The sequence below is a fragment of the Pieris rapae genome, chromosome 13 (assembly GCF_905147795.1).
Source record: "Pieris rapae chromosome 13, ilPieRapa1.1, whole genome shotgun sequence".
In the NCBI taxonomy this organism is placed as follows: domain Eukaryota; kingdom Metazoa; phylum Arthropoda; class Insecta; order Lepidoptera; family Pieridae; genus Pieris; species Pieris rapae.
Window position 1 is genome coordinate 8,845,163 of NC_059521.1, and position 21,133 is coordinate 8,866,295.

Sequence of the window (21,133 nt, forward strand, 5' to 3'; positions counted from 1 at the left end):
TAAAGGACATTTCAAGTTTTGCTACTCTGTCTGATAGAACCTCGAAATCTACAATATTTGATTTCAACTCCTTTTTAACCATAAATCCTACACCATTTCTTCCACTTTTCTTTCCGGTGTATAAAAAGATGTAGTCTTCGTATTCAATAATGTGTGTTCCCTCTTTTCTTATATCAGAGAGACCAAGAATATCCCACTTTATGGTTTGCAGAGCATGTTCTAATTCCTCTTGACGGCCGTTGCCTACGAGCGACCTTACATTCATTGTACAAATTCGTGTGCCTTGAATAGGGCGAGAGTGTTTTTCTCTTTTTTGGGTGGAGGGTGGTGGTCTACTGCCCCCACGGGGACCAGCCGTATTGGGGGAGATTGTTCTTATTATTTTATTTGTTTTCTGGGTACCAACACATGGTTGCTATGATCTTTTATCAGAGGAAGTAGGTTTAGAAAGAGAGTTCGATCTGGCCCTCATCATGTCAAAAGCATTTGTTCGATTAGTTTTAGACGAAAGAAGTGCCTGTTGTTTTTTTGGTTGAGCCATATGTTCAGTTTGTGGAGAAGCTGATAGTTCTCTCTTCCTTTTGTCTGTGTTAGAAACATTTTCCTTGACTATAAGTTGGTCGTATTTTAAATATGCAATCTTGCCATTCTTTAGTTCTTCTATTAATTTTAATTTCAATAATTTCCTTTTTTCTAACACTTCTTTGGAAAAGTCTTCAGAAATAAACAATTGCTTGAACTTTCTCTTATTTTTTAAGATTTCCTGTTTCTTCCAACTATTAACGAAGGATATTAAAATGGGCCTTGGTTTTCCTTCCTGTTTTGTCGGTTTTCCGATACGGTATATTTTATTTACCTCTGTTTTTTCGAGTGTTATATTTAAATCCGCCAGACATTGCCTTTGGACATTCTGCAATAACTCGGTACTACTACATTCCTCCTCTTTCAAGTTAAAAATGACTAAATTGTTTTCCTTTTTTTCTTTCTTAAATATTCGACTTCGTTTTCTAAGGTTGTGACTTTTAATTTTAGGTTTTCATTTTCTGCTAAGATAGGTTTTAATTTCTCATCAATTCTATTTATTATTTTGTTAGTTAACGATTCTTCCAATTTTGTATTTTGTTCCTTCATTTCAATTCTCATTTTCTCAAACAACATTTGAAATTGGTCTTCCATTGTTGTTTAGTGGTAAAAAAAATAAAAAATAAAATAAAAGTAAACGTCGTTTCGTAGGTATGAAAGCGGCAGGATTCGATCCGGAAGCCTCTATGTGTACGATGTTCCCAACGACTCGTCGCAAGTGCCAATCGACTAATTACTTAGCTCGCAAATAAATCGTATATAATACATATGATATTGTGATTTATTTAAAACAGTGCTTAGGATTTTAGATTAAAGTACTTGATTTGCACAAGACACTCTTAAAAGTCACTTCACTACACTTCGTCAGTTTTTTGCAGCATTTGTAATTTTAACCATAACCGAACGAGAAATATCCAACGCGGTATGGCGGATAGCAAATTGTTTGATCACGGCTAACTAAACACTATTTAATGCACTGTAATAATTGTTCACATTTGCTGTGTAAAAATGTTGCTTAAAATATCATAGTTCCCGTTTTTTTAACCTTTTTTACGCACCGATTCTATTTTAATTTTAAATAAATATACAGAGCTATTGTTAACTGTGCCGCGGTACCCTCATATTTAATAATAGATATTATAATAGATATAGAACATTATTATTTTTATATTTTATTCAATAAAAAGAAGTTATCAATATTTTTGATGTCGATTAAAATTTAAAATACGCATTTATTTCTATAGTATTACTGAAGTAACGCATGAACAATTCAGTTAATATTTCCTGTGTTTTATTTGCAATTTCTACTTATCCCTGTACAACCTAGTGTGTTTGAACATATGAAAGCAAAAGAACGCTCTTTCTTTGAAAGACAATTTTGAGGCTGTCGAAACTCAAAGTACATATAAAAATAATTCACCGGCGTTTTTGTTGCATTTCGTCTGAATTTAATGTCAGATATTATATCGTTCATCAGAAGTGCTATGCAGTTGGAACAATGTCAGTTTCCGAGGAATTCGGGACTGGAAGCGGCTCGCTTTGATGTGGACTATAAAAGTCGACATTCTTAACCACTCACGATATAGACTTTTTTAATTTAAGTTTGATATTTTAAGTATTCACGGAAGAAGTAGCACATTATTATAATTAAATTAAAAATCTAAAGTTAAAAAACTGCCTCATTTAGAATGTATCTGATATAATTTTGTAATTACTAACAAGATCGCTGCCAATTTTGTATTTTGTATCAGCTGCCATTTTCATTATTTAATAACTTCAAAGTCAAATTAGTTCAAATCAGTTTAAGATCTACAAATTAAACGACGTTAAATATCTTCATACTAAAAAATACTGACTAGGAAGGCTAACCTGATGTTTTTTTTTATAGAACAGGGGGCAAACGGGTAGGAGGCTCACCTGATGTTAAGTGAAACCGACACCCATGGACACTCTCAATGCCAGAGGGCTCGCGAGTGCGTTGCCGGCCTTTTAAGGAAGGAGTGCAAATTAATTGGTTTAAGGAAAAAAACATGAAAACCTTCAAAATTGTAATTGAACAACAAGTATGTGAAGAAGTAACGACCAAATTAATTAATGAATAATGAATGAGTAAACCATAAGGACTTTACAAAAGAATCGATGCTGTTTTTCTTACGCTACTAAGTTCTTGGTAAAAGAATCGAAATGGACAGTGTGGAAAAGGACTAATAAAAACATACAAACTTAAACACAAATATTTCTGAAATCAATTTAATTAACTACATTAAAATTACGAATATTATTAAATTATAAAAGTTATTTGTAAAAGTAGTTTTGAGACAATACGGTCGAAGTTGCGGCAAGTCGAGACGAGAGTTTAACGCCCTAACCCAATAACATAATAATAAAATAAATGGATTGAGATAGGTTATTGGGTCACAAATAATTTAGTGTCTCGTTTCTGCACCAGTCTGCATAATTTTTAATTATATGTAAATAATATCGCGAACATTTTTTGATTGAATTTTCTACCTCGGTTCAGTTGTTATTATGCAGAAATTATGCTGGTACAAGTAAAAATACTTCTTTTATTGCGTACATAAATCCGCGTATGACTGTAGAATAGTGATATTGAATTAAACGATATATCAACGCAAGACCAGTTGCTAAAGAAAGGCAGCGAACAAAAAGCATCTCCTAAAGCGGTCTGCCGGGAGAGCGACTGACCGGTCCTACACCTGTCACACAGGAATACTTCATCGATGTACAATAATTACTGTATTTTGTACTTAATACGACACTTTATGCTAAAACTCACATAAATCTTAAAGGGATTGCGGTGTTTAAAAACATTCTAATTTTATTTTGATTCTACTCTTTCGTCTTTTTCTCCAAAGTTGAGTTTCCACTGTGATAAATAGAGACAGACATAAGGTCTGCCTGTGTAGTGTCATTGCCATATCTTGACTGATGACTCTACGTTAGTGATAAATCGTAAAATTCGCCAGAAAGTAATTAAACGGGTGTCATGTAAATCATACACGAACAGCTAAGGCAGACATTGTAAGCTCCATGATTTTGACCCAAAAGTCAACAACGAGCTCTGACCGCATAGTTATCTACCAGTATCCACCCCATGCCCCATTAGTGGGTTACGGGGCATTGGAAGGGTGAGACTTCCGTTAGTCGTTATCATTTTGGATTTTAAACAGTAACAGTTTAATGACATTTAAAAGAATCGGAATGCAGAACGTTAACGGAATTAAGTTAGGGCCGTTTAAAATTGAATAAAGGATGTACAAAAACAACAGAATTAAACCAATTATCAGACATATTTAATAGGCGCGAATCAATTACGAAGCAGCCCTAATGATCAGAGTCCGATCGACTTATAGAGATGTCGTGTTTTTGCTCGTTATCAGGCTTTAGAAATCCTTATTCGCGTGAAAATATCACAACGAGCCTAGATGTCGCTGGACATTTATTTATACGTAAAATAAGTGAATAGCGCTTATCACATACCTATCATAAATATCATACAAATTAAGAATGAAGAAATTAGAAAAAAATCAGAGGCCAAGATACCTTCTGGGTTGCAAAGCTAACCGACAGCTAGAACGGACAGAAGGCTCATCTGATATTAATGATACTACCGTCCATTTACACTCTCAATGCCAGAGGGCCGCAAGTGGGTTGCCGGGCTCTAAAATCAGATAATAATGAATATAAAAATGAATTATGTATATTTTACTTAGCGATAATAGTTTAATAATTTTCTAAATGAAAAGTACTATGGGTTTACTTAAAATACAAATAATATTTATAATTAGAAAACAGTTTTCTTCAGCGTTATTTCGGTTGTAACGTGATGTGAAAAATAAAATTCAATTTAAACTGATTAAGTACAATCACTTTTCAGTTTGGAAGTATTAAAAAAGTTTGTAATATAATATTACAAACTTTTTTACTTTAACTTGGTAAGTGAGTTTTCTCACCTCTATTACGTAGTAAGGAGAAATCTACGCGAATAAGTATCCAGTATAAACAACCAGAGTCATATTACAAGTCGCTTAGCGGTTTTTGCCTCGTCAATCCGTGGATTACTGGGCATTATTCGCTATCGCCGTAAATTTGTTATTTTAACCCAAATGTTATCACAATATATAGTTAATTGATGTCGCCTATAGACACTTTCAATATTCAACGGCTCGCGAGTGTATTGCGGTCCACGTAAGAATTGGTTCTTTTCTTGAAGGATCCTCAGTCGAAGAGAGACATACGGACTAACCGTATGTCTCGCTAAAACTCGAAATGGCTGGATTGTAGGTAATTTTAGGTTGAAATATTTGTAGAAATTCAGAGAAGTGTTATTATACATGTTACTTACCGTTTAAAACTTTTTGTATTAATATATTTATAGTAATACAAAAGAATATTAATATAATGTTTTGCTGTCAAATATTATATATAAAAGATAGATATTTTTTTATATAAAAAGATAAATATTAAGTCAGCCACTAGTTCCCGGAGACGCGAAGTTCACATTGTTTGTCCGCTATGGCCTCCTAAACTACTTGATCGATTTCAATCAAATTTTCACACCGTGTGCAATTTGATCTAACTTAAAAGATAGGATAACTAACATGTATACATAATTCTACTGTACGCATGTATGTCACTAAACTCCTCTTAAAAGACTGGACCGATTTGAATGATGTTTTTGTATGCGTTTGGTTGGAGCCCTGGATAGTTTAGATTCAAAAATCAAAAGAAATATAATGTGGGTCAGCGTCTGTCGGGTTCGTTAGTGAAGGTATAAGCATCAAGTAACAAATAAAAATATATTACGTATATAACATATGTTACGTCTATAACGTTAGTTTATAGACTTATTGTAAAGATAATGGAAACCAAAAATCATCTAAATTTAATCTGTAATCCGCCACTGTAACCGACAAAGCAATTGTCTCTTGAAGCGTAAAATAATACAATTTGTTCCAGTGATGGGAAAAATTCAAGCCACAGACCACTTATATATTTAGAAGAATCCTAAAGTTGAATTTATAATATTTCCGATTTAGGCAGATACACATATTTTATCATTATTTTTAACACCACTTCTTCATATTTTCTGAGTGTCCTGTACATTGAATTAATCGAACAACACTTTTTTTATTTATTTCTTATCTTATAGAGATTTATACTAAATACATAATATATACAAAAAAGTTCGAAAGTTCGTTTTTCGTAATATTTTGTTTCTCACAATAGTTGGCTAGAAGAGATCCCTCGAAAGCGATAACGCCCGCCTTTTTTTAATTAATTATTTTAATTGTTCTGTATTTCTGTATTACTGATTGTAAAGAAAAAAAATCAAAAAAAAAAAAACGTTAAAATCCTTTTGACGTGACAACGTCTTGTAATCTGATGGAGCCGGCGTTACCTCGCTCTGAGGCGTTCCATTTAAGTGCAAGCGAGAGCGCGGAACGAGCGACAAAGAGGCACAATCGGGCCCCGCGTTTGGCAGCGTTCGTCCGTTAAAAATTGTCAAAAATTGTAACTCGATCAATTCAATTGTGATTTCCATTTCACACATTCTCTATATCCATAAACAATATCTATCAAACAAATAAAATTAAAATTTTCTTTTGAAAAATGTAACGATCAGTATTTTCTTATGACGTTGTCATAGCTATCATCAGTAAACTGTTTTTACAGACAACGGATTTTCTAAAGGTTCGTCTAAATCTACAAATTATGATTTATTTTTACAGTTAAGTTTTTTAGGTTGTCTTAACAAAATGTATAATTAATTACAAATTAATCAATAGTTTTGTCACGACCCACGAGTCTAGTGGTGGTATCGGTAAATAATAATTTAAGTGAAATCGTGAGCGTGAACCGTTGATAATTGTTACGTAAACATTTTCCGAGAGTCAACATTGTTGGGTACGTGATTCTTCATTTTTGATTGCGAAACTTCGGTGTTCGGTTAAAATAATATTATAAATCACTTTCAAGAGCCAAGACTACAAGTCGTTGTATGTTTATGTTAGGGAGTGTTAAAATCACAATGTATATAATGTACATACATAGAAAAACAAGGTAGACCTTTTTTGCTTTTTATTTACAGAAAGTATACTATACATTACTTGTACTTATTAACCAAGCTTCAATATCAAATTTTGTTAATTATATTTTAAACAATTTTGATTTAAAGATGCCATAGTACAAAACGTCAGGTATTTTTTGATATAGATACTCATTCTAATGAGCAATGCATCTTATAATTTGGACGATTCATAACAAAAGATATTAAAAAACAATTGTAATAATAAATATATAAATGAAAATTTCATTAAAGTTAAGGGTAAAATATATTAATTTTTTAAATTGGAGTTTTTAAGTTTATTCATAATAATAAAAATAAAGTATATAATAATTAATATATAAACGATATATACTTGTGAATCAGCGTAATTTGTGCTGAGTTCAATAAAAATTTATATATATATATATATAGATACTATTTTTTTTATTTGATGTTTATATTTAAATGTGTTTTTTTGGCTTTGATGTATTATGTATTTGTGTAGATATTTTTATAGCAAGGGTAGCTATTGGAATAATATATCTCATCTATGTATACAAATATTATGTTAGTTTGTTTAGCTTCAAAATATAAAAAAGTTCTGCACTGATCGAGCTGAAATTTTAGCATGATATATAATACGCATCAAGGATTATTTTTATTTATGTTTTGCATCAATCATATCCGCGACCCCGAAGAAACTGTTGTACCGGTGTTCGCGCCATCTGCCGGAAGCGAGGAAAACACTCGCTGACAACCACAATAGTAATGGCGCAGTCAAATGAGAAACGACATTCGTTCCCAATTACATTACTAATTTACAAAAAAAAATGCATCTGATTCACAATGTGCCACAGCAAAGCTTGGCAGATTACAGCTAGTTTATATATAATAAGTATATTAGTAGTGTATCTACAATCAAATAAAGTTAAAGAATTTAGTAGTAAAACTGTTTCTAATACAAGATTTGCCCAAAGATCCTTTCAATTTATTTGCTTTTATACAGGCAGTCACAAAACCGAAGCGTAATACAATATGTCTTAAATGCACTATGTGTAATCAATAAATCTGATTATTAACAATTATATGTATCGCATTTATTTAATACATATCTTAAAGGAGATGGAAATAAACTGAGGAAAATGTAATAAGTCTCAGCTAAAACTTGATTCACAGACCATGTTATAATTATGTTTAAAGTAAACGCAGAAGTCGAATACAAGTTAACTGTGACCACAAACGAGCTCTTAGGTGTTATTTAATTTGTTTTGAATGGCTGATCACTGTCCGGGAGTAAGCGATCGACTTACCACAAAAATGTGGTTGCACCTGTTAATATATCTCTCTGCTGTTTCGATTTATAACTTGGGAAGTTTGCAATCGCTACCTCAAATGCAATTATACTGAACTCAGATTAAATAATAACTTTCTTATTTTATATAATTTTTAATAACAATTCGGTGGCGCAAATAATTGTTCTTGGTGTGGCGAAACATTACGGTATCTTATCGTTTTAGATAAGAAAATTAAATAACAAATTCGTTTACAATGTTGTTTTATCTATAAATTAAATAACAAATTAAAATAAAATGTGAATGACCCCGACGTGATTTGAACACGCAACCTTCTGATCTGGAGTCAGACGCGCTACCGTTGCGCCACGGAGTCGATGCAAGAAGATGCGAAATTATGCATTATATATTCGAAAATAACACCTGCCAGTCTTTTATTTTATGCAGTTATTTTAACTATATCTCCAAAAATAATTACTGATATCGAATTATCTCAAGGGCGATTTTGTTCAAAAGTGATGGACTTTTTTTTATTTTCAATTGTGAATTATTTTAGAATTTTTATTATTATAGTAAAACGGTTCTAGTGTATACGGTACGGTGCGTGATGAGAATTTGTTATCATTTACCGATTTTATTACCATGAAATATTGCCGTAAATATCTCGATATAAACACAACAGTTAACAGTTATAATTTTGCTGTAATGCCGACATGTTAAACAATAATTAGTGACACTAAAATCTACATTACTCGGCTTTAGTTAATTTACAATCAAAACAATGTGCGTCGAGTAAAAATGATTACTCTTGGCCGTCTCAACAAAACCTGGGGACGTACGGTTATAGATGAGCCAAAGAGAGCCGGACTTTGTCTTGCGAATGCTAAGGTGGCGAAGACCGCCATGTACACTCACTGTGGACACCCTCAGCCCCATGCAGGGGTAAGGACATTACTGCCCTATCCCAGCTCGAATTGCTGTGTCAGTATCTCGGGGTGGACTGCGGTGCGCAATGGAGAGCTGGAGCACTGAGGCGTGCCGGCCCGTAATAACAATTAGTTGTGTAAAACATTTAATTAATGTTATTGTACAAATTTTTTGTCTGAAATGAGTTACTTGGCTTGCAATGAAATATATCGTTCAAATTTCAAAATCATCTTCTGTATACATTTTCGTCATAAAATGAATTCAGACTGTCAAAAAATGCCTGTTTGGATTTTTTTTTCTATCGAGCGAAGTTATTTAACTCGTGTATCGATCTTTCAAAATGGATACATAAACTACTGAACTCCACCATTTATTTATTTTCCCATTTAAGAAAAAATTACAAAAAATGGAAAGAAACAATGTACTTTTTTGGAGCTTTCGACGACGGGACAGGTCCTTAAATCAAGTTAGTGTAAAAATTATTTCCATATAAGTTAATAACACTAGTAAATGCGCAATTTGATGAGATTAAACTGTGTATAAATATGAATTTTCCGCTAAAATACAGGTCATCTTAAGTACGAGTTTCGTAGAGGGAAATCCCTCAAAGGATAACCGTTTATTATACGTTTTTTCTAAACTTTTCCGACACCCCGGGCTTAATCCTTGTTTGAAAGAAAAGTCATTTATTATAAGGGCGCGTTGAGCTGCTTTTACTACGTAAGAAGTATAATGTAAATCTTTTTAAAATGTTCATGAATACCGTTGCTTCTATATTGGGGAAATTCTGTTTGATGTCCAGCTTAACTTTTTCTATAAATTGTATTTGAACAATGACACAAATCTAGCTTAACTGAAAATTCATGTAGTTTACTAAATAGGATATTTAACATCAGGAAGTTTTCAATAACACTGAAGCTTATAGACAAGCATAACATATAGTAATATAATAATAATAAATCATTTAATTGCAAGAAAGTGGTACATTTATAACGATCAATTATAAAAATCCACACAATCAGCCACACAAAATATACATATCGTAACATTTTTTTGGAATATAGGAAGAGATAATAAAATAAACTAGAAAAACTAAACCAAATTTTTAAGTGTCAGAACAACTATGGTTATCCAGACCTAGATCGTTTATCAGAAACCTCAATCTAGATATCGGTGAATGTTAGCTAAAACACGTTCTTCTGAGGGACAAATGGGATAATGGGGTGCCTGGGGTATCATAGGATATACGGAACTTAAATTTATTTTAAACATTAAATATATTAAATACAAACGAGATATCAATTTACTGTCTACGATTCTCCAATATCGTGATCTGTAATGATAATCTGATTTTGGATTACAGCGCGGAACAGCTAACGTGGTTAACTTTATTAGAGTTAATAAAAATCACAACGTCAAAGAGCCGGGAGCGATTCGTCTAAAGAGGGTTGGTTTATATTCGTGACTCGTAACCATAGATCCGCTTTAGGCGTCTAACAATATGGAATATTGCGCATAGTGTATGGCTATAGAATAAGCGAATTTTATGCAAACGAAAAAGATGACAAATGCATAGCGTACTTAAGCTGATTAAAAATTTCTTTTTTTACCTAAAGGTAAAAAAAAAAAATGTTTTTTTTTTTTACCTAAAGACAATAAAAAATATCATTTTTGTTGTTCACTTATGATAATCCAGTATTTCAGTAGATATACACAGTTATATCGAAGGTATAAGGGTTTCTGTATAGAAGTTTTTTGTCTAAAAACGAAGAGGTATTCAATGTAGTGCAATCTTTCAGTGAGCAAGTAATGCTACAGAGGAGCAGAATGAGAGAGCGAGCACTCTTGAACGTATTAGAAAACGAGGAGTAAATACGAGAAGTTATATCCATCTCCATCCTCCTTTATAGTGAATATATTATACGGAAGATAGGCTCCAGTAGAATGCGAGAGTGACCTTGGATCGGCCTCTAGTTGGTTTTGTCAGTCTCTGAATAGAAGGGATTTTAGTGAGGTATGATTACCAGGTATCCCTGCTAATTTCGGGGGCAGAAACTGCACATATGCATTTCCAAAGCGGATATTAAAACTTTGCAACCAACCCAACACTGGACTGATGATTTTTAATAATTTCACTATTGGAAAGCTACATTATCCTAAGTAGTCTAATTTTATTCTTAATAAACAGTTATAGAAGATGCACCATAAATCGCGAATGACCATTGAAGATATTATCTCCTAATCAAAGGCAAAATAAATCTTTTACATATACGATAGATCTGAACTTCACTTTGCCAAAATACTCGAAGTGCGTTGCCGGCTATATAAGAATTCGTACGGTCTTTTCTGGAAGGACCCTTAGTCGAATTGATTCGGAAATACTACGGTGACTCGCTAGATCCACATAGTGGTGGTGGGGGAAAAACTGTTATATAAAAATTATCTAAGCAATGTTATGTTTGTATGATATGATCCTGTATCAAAAAGCCATGATAATTCAACAGTTATGAAGCTGTTTTAATGGCCACGTTTAAGGGGGTCGACTTTGACAAGCTTATGGCGGAATCTTTAAATTATGCCTACTTCAGATAAACGCCTCACGTCAAGTGCCGCCATTATATTTGAGAGGGAGCTTCGTGACGTCAGCACTCTAAAGAAGATTTTTGGAATCATGATCTTTAGTTTTCTTTCAGAAAGCGATAAAGTAGATAGTTGCTTTTACGTTAAAATAGTTCTTGGATTGCGGAGTTACGTGTATATTCTACTTTTACTGTTTAGAATATTAATAGTAATTATTTATTTTTTGTGGTAAAAAAAATCATGGCTAGCGCAACACTCGAAAATGGCTAGATCAATTCGAGAATTCGAAGCTTATGTATGGTATGGCTTTAGCTTGGATCCTGTTGGTTTGCCGTCTATTTACATATAATCATTTATCAACCACACCTAATAACCAGAATTTTATTTTCATTAAATAATTCGTCACGGCAAGTTTTGCAAGACATACCTACAAAGAAAACCAGTTAAAATAAGTTTAACAACTGAATCATTGTTGAAGAATAAATGCACCTTTATAAATCTCCAAATCACTAATAAAAGACAGCTCTAATTGATACAAGTAAAAAACAAACAATAAACAAGGGTCGACACTAATATTTTATCTCGCCGACACTGGCCGACACCCGGCGCCGGCTACCGACAACCCTGACGATGATAACGGGTGCTTAAATCCATTACCAGCTAACAAGTTTATCACAAAAGCTTTTAGAATAAAAAGGTCGGAATGTCTTTTGTTCTACAAAGCTTAGCTTTTAATCATTTTATTTGGCCAATTGGTTAAGCCAAACCATGTGTTATACCTTCCTGATGAATAAATAATTAACATATATTGTATATTATGAACAGCGAGCAAGCGGGTAGGAGGCTCACAAAGTGATAAGCCCATGGAAACTCTCAATGCTAGGGGGCTCGTGATTGCATTGCCGGCCTTTTAATTGAAGGAATGTTACGAAAGGATTGTGTGGGATTTACAATAAAAGCAGTGTTAATTATTTTAATGATTTATTTTGCGTCGTTATATTCTTTCCTAATTAATGTACGTTTAATGAGAACTTTGAATTATATCATAAAAATAACACGTTAATATCATAAACATAATTAAATAAAATAGTGCTGCGTCTTCTTAAGTCCTCTTGTCATTTTCCCACCTGTTTTCTTTATATAACATATTTTCATAAGTATCTGATTTTAATATGTGTGATGTTTGAGAGTATTAATAAATTACAGCCTAAAGAAACATCGAGATGCTAGAGCGGTGTTTGATTAGCGCCTTACACATGCGACCCTCATCTCTGTGCTTGTGTATTTAAACTACGTCTGTGCATGAATGAAATTTTTCTTTTAGCATCGCAATTAGCGCTTACTCCTACTGTTCGAGGAAATGTTAAATACGAACATAGAATGTCAATCCGTTAGTGAACAGCCGGGAATCGAACCTACGACCTCAGGGATAAGATTTGCACGTTGAAGCCTAGCAAAACAGCTCATTGTACTTTACCCACTGGCAAAAATTTAAAATATGAAACTATTTGGTTATATCACAGTTTCTAAGCATTTAAATCTAAATACACAAGTTTACTTGTATTATTAAAGATTTGAGGAAAACAATATGAGATAATAAACACCGGAGAAGATTCATTTCTGTAAATAATGCAGTGAAATATGAAAATAAAGTTTATTACCTATTGTGAAGTCATAAGTAGCATAAGCTTACTTTTACGACTGGATAAAGAAACTGGATAGAACTTCGACTTCGACTTAATATTCCTTTTTGCGGACTTCAAAAAGGACTTTTTTAAATTTCAGATAATTAATAGTTAGGGTTTTGTTAACATGGATAGTTTTATAGATATGTACTGATAGAAGATATGCCAACGTGCGTGGAACTCAACGTCATTGTACTGATTCTGGGCGATCTTCCGTTGTTTATTTGACAGTCAAAATTTTGTGAGGAAATATCGAGCTCATACTTTTTTTTTTAAATCTATTTTGTTTTGGATACTGATCAAATTTATCAAAATTTACCTTTATCTTTTAAAAAGGGCAGTCAATGCAGCCTATGAAGATCTATTTTAGTGGTTGCGTTGCCGGCCTTTGAGGGAGGAGTATGCTCTTTTTAATTTATAGACAATTGGAGGTCGTATCTCTCAAAGGCCTCCTGTGAATACTTTACGATATCATCGAAACTAAAAAAGTATTCGACACATAATTTAAGATTTGTAAGCTAATGATATCGTGTCGCATTTACCTTTTCATCTAGTCTACATAAAGATAAGTATGATACGAAGATAAACATGTCTACTAGTATAAAATAATATAGGCCGCATCCAGTCCTCTATTTCTGTGTTTTATGGCCAGCAAGTGTGACAGAGGGAGGTTAAAGTGGGAATATAGGGACAGTTTCATGTTCTGAAGTCAGCTGCGGAATAATAACCATTTTTATTGCACGCGTGCGTCTATTTTTAGTCTAGGAAACAATATATTTTATAGACATTAATTCCTTGGTATATAGTAGTAGTATTGGACGCACCTATATATTTTGCTTTACTATTTATATGGAATAATAGTTCTATATTTCCAATTTCAGTTTCAAAAGCTAAATATAAATCGCCTTTGCCTCCTCCAACCCTTTCCAGGTTTCTGTACTATAATTCGAATAAAAATCATAGTAAATAAAATTTATTTATATTAACAATACCTTTTTTGAGGATACATTTTAGCATACTTATCGCCATAAATCTCAATATAATAAAAACAACTCCGTTACGCGAGCATCACTTCTGTGATACATATTTGCATGGTATATTTTATCGTAAATCCTATACACAAATATAGATTAAATTATAGCAATTACTTAGTGCTTTATAGGAACTGTACGATCCGAGGCTTTTTTGCTCTCTCAGGCTTTCTTAGTTTTATAAGCGTGGCGATTTTCTAAATCATCGCAGTAACGCGCCGAGAGTCATACGCACTCTCTTCTCACTCAATTGCATTGATTCGTGAAATAGCAATTAACATTTCATTATTTCGTTTACATTATATTGTTGTACGCGAGTGGTTAATATAGAGTAAGACTAAAATCTTCGATTTAAAGCACCCCGATTACACAGAAACAACTACAACTAGTAGTTAATGCTTCTAATTATTTCAAACCTTTAAACAAATAAAGTTTAGAACATGCGTATTTATTAATAGATAATATATTTATTGAAAGTCTTGATGCGTTCCTTACGTACATATATTGTACCAAAGAAGAGAAGCCGATAAAATGCGCGGGATGTGGTCAAACCGCGGCGATACGGCTGATAAGTGATAATCCTTGCGATATTTTTCCAGGATCTACGTACTCGTAATATGTAGAAACGAAAAAGTTGAATTTATGTATGGATGGTCATATACTCAATTGTTTAAAGAAAGAAAAAGAAAAGAGTAAACTTTATTATACATAATAAAGAAGAATGTGTATTAAAATACTCCACAATAGGATTCCCTGTGTCGTGGACAGCCAGTCTCTTCTATTGGAAATATAAGACAAAGTCGTGTTAGATACACCACTTATCCCGACTTAGACCGATGTTAGTTATCTCTTTTTTGGTGGATTCTTCTCCGCTCCCAATAGCAGAATAAGTAATTAAATATTGGATACATAAGTTATCGAATAACAATAAATAAGTAAATTAATTTTACGAAAAATTATTTTACTTACAATTATATAATTACACCACTCTTGAACAAAAATAGAAACCGTTCGGAACAAGCCGTGTATATCTGATAAATACAATGTGTCCATTCAATGTTTTAAAAGCATTTACAGTGGAATCTCTGTTACTCAAATATCAAGGAAAATGCAAAAAACTCTTAACAAGAACTCCGAGATACATACGATTTAACTGGTGAAATTTCGACTCACAGAGTTGCGATTTCTAAGGTTAGAAGATATAATTACGCTCCATTAATTGGTATACAATTAACGGACCGTAATTTTACATACTGCGAAGTCTGCGAACCCCATTACAAGATTACAATAAACCTTATAATATAACAGATAAAAGACCAGATGTTTGCGGTCTAAGAATTTATTTCTGGAAATGAAATTGAAATATTCTTACGTGATGTTGTGCAGGTGGAGATTTTTGTCAGTTATTACACACCACACCACGCCCTTTAACGTTTATATTTTAGACGCTCGTGAATAAACTTAGGCATAAATTTACATACCACTTTTTTATTTTAGATACAATATACGGGGTATATTTTTTTAGCTTCGTGGGGATTTGGCTGCGGTCCGGTTTGGTTTAAGCGTAATTAAAAACGAAACGGAAAGCGCATACTCGCTGGGAGAGATCATGAGACTGTACGTTTCGGACAATTATTACCGCTGCCGGAAACATAACCTCTTTGCTGTGCGTTCAGCTCGCACTGACCAGCGTCAAGCTCCCCTCGGTTACTCTCGCAGCTCTCACTGTTTCTCGACTCTTCACCGGAGAGCGACCTATTTGGTAAGCGTATGATGGTAGTATACTGTGATTTGAGAGTATACTTGGAAGTTGGAGGGGATTAGAGGCCACTTTATTGTATTTTATTTTGGTTTTATGTTGTTTGTAGTCTGAGTTTGGCTCCAAATAAATAAATTAAACATTTAATACGTTTGTTACCCAATAAAGATCTGATTGTAGTTTTGCAATGGTTTTCTGTCTCTTTTTATTTCATCTATAACGCAATTAGATAGAAAGAGACAAAAGAGTTTAGTTAATAGTGTGAATGATTTTGGATTAAAGATCTTATAATTTGAATAACTTCTAATTTAACTTTAAAAGTATACAATCAATCGCGGAAATGTGGGATCTGTTCGCTTACTTTCTAGTTTGGGTTATAAAACACGTTCAGACAACGGAATGTTAAAAATACCCGCTCTTTCCACTTGACCGTATTTAACGAAGAGCGGTTCGAATAGTCGACGACCAGACAGAAACTTTCCGAGTGAGATATTTGGTATCTTCTACCGCATTTACTATGGAGAGTGTTCAGATGAGTTGTTCAGATTACTAGCTGCTATTTTCATCACCGGTCGTCGAGGCAGAATACGTAATTCCACCCTTATCACCTCCATTTTCGTGGTTCCACTACGCGTAGTTTTTGCCGCGTGTCACCAATATGTGGCTAGCTGACCAACTAAACAATTCCAAACCAATAAGACTTAGGGGCCTCCAAGAAAAGACGGCATCGCATTCGCGAGCACTCTGTCGTTGAGATAAAAATACTACAAATTCTTTCAGAGACATTGTTATTTCGATATTGCTTTAATATCATATTAATAAAAGCATTATATTCAATTAATAATACATAATTGTAGAAAAAAATAGATTCCTAATAAGAAAGAACGATAAAAAGGTGTTACATACATCACATAACCGATTAGAAGTGAGAATCAAACAAAAAAGTTAATTACCATCGCTACTCTGTGGGTTCCCAATTACCACCCACCGCACGATTATTTCAATCATAAAAGAACTACGGAAGATCATTTGCATACGTATGATATGAGCAGGTCGTGGGAAGGTCATGGGGTCGGGTTAGGGTTGACACATTTTTTGTTGACAATTGACATTAGGTTGAGGTGAATAAAATTCCTATATTTATGGTTTTATTTATGAACATTCTTGATAATTGCAACAGCAGTACCTAAAACATTCGAGTAATGTAATGTAATAATATCTCGTATTAAAAAAGTATTATTAAAATGTATACGGCCGCGAATATTCAACTAAGTATAATTAAATACATCAAAAAAATGCGAACAAGTCAAGTAGGTATGTAACCATCTTTACACGAAACAACATTTACAATATCATTTTGTTCCACAACTAATCGTTTTTTTATGGCAGTTTTTGCCATGTAGAGCAAACCAATTCCTAATAGTCCGGCAACACACTCGCAAGTGTCCATGAGCGGCAGAAACTTAACATTATATGAGCCCTGCTTTTTTGCCCCCTGTTCTATAAAAAATACCGAAAATGTGACGACAAAATATCCTACTTCATTTTTTAAATCAATTTTAATCTATAAATAGGAAGCATCCTATTAATAACCAAAATGTAAAGGAGAGATCAAGACTTTTTATCATTTAAACTTTCGTGTATGATCCAATATTTTTGACAGCCCTAGATGCGTTGTAATTGTTATCTCTAACAATGCATTACTATTACGAATCATAACAGATCGGAATCTTCATTGTTACATTAGGAAGAGTTTTTGTAATTGTTAAGGTTGGTTACCTTTGGAACGCAATTTTATCTAACGTTTGCTGCAGATGGTGTTTTATGCTGAAGTAGTAGGTACGGCAAAATTGGTAAAGGCCTTTGCTTAATTGAAGGTTTTTTTTTTGTATTATAGTTCATAATTAATTGCAAATGTATGATTATTTAAAAAAAGTTTTAAACGGGGTTTTGTAAACACATAACCTAACTCTTCATCTTCAATTAAATTGTAAATACATACTGTCTACCGGCTTGTATATTTTTGTAACATAAAAGTTATTAGGTCTGAGCTTCAGATTTCTGTATCTGTTTCATTTACAGATTTTTTTCTGTTCATCAGCCGGGGATCGATCCTACGATCTCTAAGATGAGAGTCACGGAATAGCCACTAGGCCATCACTGCTTTAAGAATCATAAAATAAAAAAATATATAAAAAAACAACAGCGCTATTTTGTGATAATTATTATATCATAAAATGCGAGAAGGTAGGTACAGCAAACGAAATAGAGGGAGACAACGTAGAAGGTGGATACGCCAAATTAAAGAAACAGCAGCTGGTACATGGCAGAAATTGACACATAGCAGACTGGAATGGCGGGATTTGGAGGAAGCCTTGACACACAGATGCACTAAAAGGAGATTGAAAATGTGAATGTATCCGAATTAAAGGCTTAAATATTATTATTAAGTCTAGAACCAATTCTGCTAATCTAGTAGGAACTCCTGTTCAAAGCACAGCATATATATAAAAAAAATCATGATTGCAAATGAAAGTGCATTTGACATAATAGATAAGTTTGTATCTGTTAAAGGAGAGTGGCGAGTTCCTGTAATTACAGTTATCGAGCCTGACCCACATTCGGAATACATTCAGTAGAAAGCTGCGCCTGCGACGGGAAACTCCATTGCTGTTTTTAGAGCAGAAATTGAATTCTTAATGTTTGTATCTACTACTTATTTTTATTTCAATATGATATATAGACAAACTTGTACACTCATTTGAGGAGTAAAAAAGCAGAACTGTGGGCACGTATTGCTGAAATTTTATTAAAAACATGGTGGAAAACATGCCCAGAAGGATTCAAGCTGTGATTTTAGAATGAGGTCACACTCGTTATTGGGTTTTTACAATTGTAAGATAAAAAATGGCCGAACTCCGAGTCTGATTATCTGAAATCCCTTAAAAAGTAAATTTCCTTAGAATATCTTTCAGGTAGATAGTTAAACAACTAGTCTGTTAATTGGACGGCTTATTGAGTTCGTTGGCTGCGACATATACATTTAAATTTACACGCACATTAATTACATCCTAAAATATTGAATTGTCAACTGTCTAAGATTTATTCAAGCGATACATACCTCTCATCTTGATTGACGTCAGCTCGTACCCAGGGTCCAACACCCCATTCGTCCTCCTCTGGCTTCGGCTTTAGCAAACCCGAAAGCCAGGTGTATGACTTACTCCGCTTCATCATACACACATCACCTCATTAACATCACTAATCACTTAACATCACTTTTGCACTTCACTTTGTTAATGCATTCAAGAACATCTCAACTGTGTATAATCTGAACTGTTTATAATATTTCTAAATATTTTAGTCACTTCTAAGAATGACAAAGTGTACAATCATCCCGTTTAATTGGTTTCATTCTGTGAATCAATTCATTACGGTTATAGTTTCTTTTATTCTTGAGTTTCTATGACATTTTGTCGTTACAAAATCGTTCTGATACTAAACATTTAGCAGGCATCAGAAGACATACACAGTTTGATGTTCAATGTGTATTTAACGCAACTGTACAATAAAATTTATTGTATAAATTACTTTCACCATCGCCTCATGATTTCTGTCACCTTTGGCATTTAACCAACACATCTGGAACAATACAAACGTAATTCATTACATAACAATTCGAAATTCCATCTACCATACAGCAAGATAATTTAACCAGCAGCAGTGTTCTATTTAAAACAACGCAAAAAAATTCTATAGTATCTTCACAGCAAAAGTTTCATTTTAATTATCATATAAAAATATATCCAAATCCAAAATATATGATAATGACATTATTTATATCGATTAGTTATGTATTACCTAGAGAATTATCGTTTTTACAAGAAACTCCCAAGTGAAATTATAGAATTACCAGTGAATAAATTCAAAACTCGCTTAAAGTAAATTAACCTAATCCTTCGGATTTATAATAAGTGTACTTTACAGGTATACATATGACTAACGTTATCTTTAGTAACAGTTGAACAACATTTCTAATAAGGGGTATAAAGATTATGTTAGACCAATTTCTTGATGTCTATCATCGTACCAAAAACATCGAATATATCTCTTCCCCATTAAAAGTGTGTTAAAAAGACTGCGTATTTAAAAACATGTAGATTAAAAGATCATTCATGTGAACGCCAATACTGGAAACTAATTGTCGTTCATATGACGGAACCTAATAAATAGTATTGTATAAGATGGCGTCCGTTGGCGTCCTTGTGTCCTGCCAACGGCCGCTACACAACGTGATGGAATGCTACTCATAGGTCTCCATGGATTACTACTGGCACATGTGATGTTCGTTGAATATTTAATTGAAATGTTGAGAATTTAAATTTATACATGTTTATTACGGGTAGTCGCGGTGCGAACGTTGTGTCCTCGCAATAAAATACTAAATAAATAGTTCTCCTTAAATATACGAAGTCAAAAGTGCTTATCCAGATGTAATAGTGGAGTTCTTGTTAACTGTGCTATTTGCTGAGAGAAACGCTTCTTATTTACCAAAACTTCTGGGACTTGATGTAAAGTGTATACGTGACTTGTGATTAATCATACATTAGTCACTTAACAGTGTTATAGTATCTCAAGGAACTGTACTATTTATTCGCCTGTGAAATCAACGCCGTAGTGGCGCAACGTTCTCGTCGTGGTACTCAAATTCAATACGACGCGAGATCAAAACTGCTCGTCAACCATTACATTTTTTTTTTTTATTTTTTATTTCTTTTGGTATTATTTAATTATTGTTTTTTTTTTTTTTTTGAATAATACAAGATGGATTGTGGCAAATGCCTAAAACATGCCTCTGATGCTGAAATGATTAAATGCTCATCTTGTCTCACTGTGTTGCATTTCTTCTGCGCTGATCTTTCTGAAACGGATTTTAAAAGAATTCTTCCAATGAATAGGAAAAAGTGGAAGTGCTCGGCCTGCAAGAGCAAAAAGATTACTCCTACTTCATCGGTGTCACCAAAAACCGGTTTGGCATCCTCATTAAACGTCGACACTGAGATACTGACCAAATATATGGATAGTAAACTCGCAGATCTGAGGCAGCAATGGCGGGAAGACCTCAACGCTGCTATTCTCGAGGTGATGCGGAAATTCCGGGATGACATAATCTCGCTTGAAGCTCGAATGAATACCTGGGAGTGCAG

At 33.4% G+C, this 21,133-nt stretch overlaps 2 protein-coding genes and 1 non-coding gene across 3 annotated transcripts in view; 1 reads left to right on the forward strand and 2 right to left on the reverse strand.

Moving 5' to 3' along the window:
• The window catches only part of LOC110995515 (protein prickle), a 254,268-nt gene that overhangs the window by 199,365 nt on the left and 33,770 nt on the right, over nucleotides 1–21,133 (reverse strand). Inside the window, exon 2 of the mRNA XM_022262718.2 lies at nucleotides 19,048–19,568. Coding sequence (XP_022118410.2) covers nucleotides 19,048–19,163 — 116 coding nt within the window. The 5' untranslated portion in view covers nucleotides 19,164–19,568. The remainder of the gene's footprint in view (nucleotides 1–19,047; nucleotides 19,569–21,133) is intronic.
• LOC110995521 (solute carrier family 22 member 1) overlaps nucleotides 6,431–21,133 on the forward strand; it is a 36,747-nt gene continuing 22,044 nt past the window's right edge. Inside the window, exon 1 of the mRNA XM_045630654.1 lies at nucleotides 6,431–6,510. The gene's annotated coding sequence lies outside the window, so the exon portion shown is untranslated. The remainder of the gene's footprint in view (nucleotides 6,511–21,133) is intronic.
• Trnaw-cca lies at nucleotides 8,249–8,320 on the reverse strand. The gene has a single exon. It is a non-coding gene; the product is annotated as a tRNA-Trp (tRNA).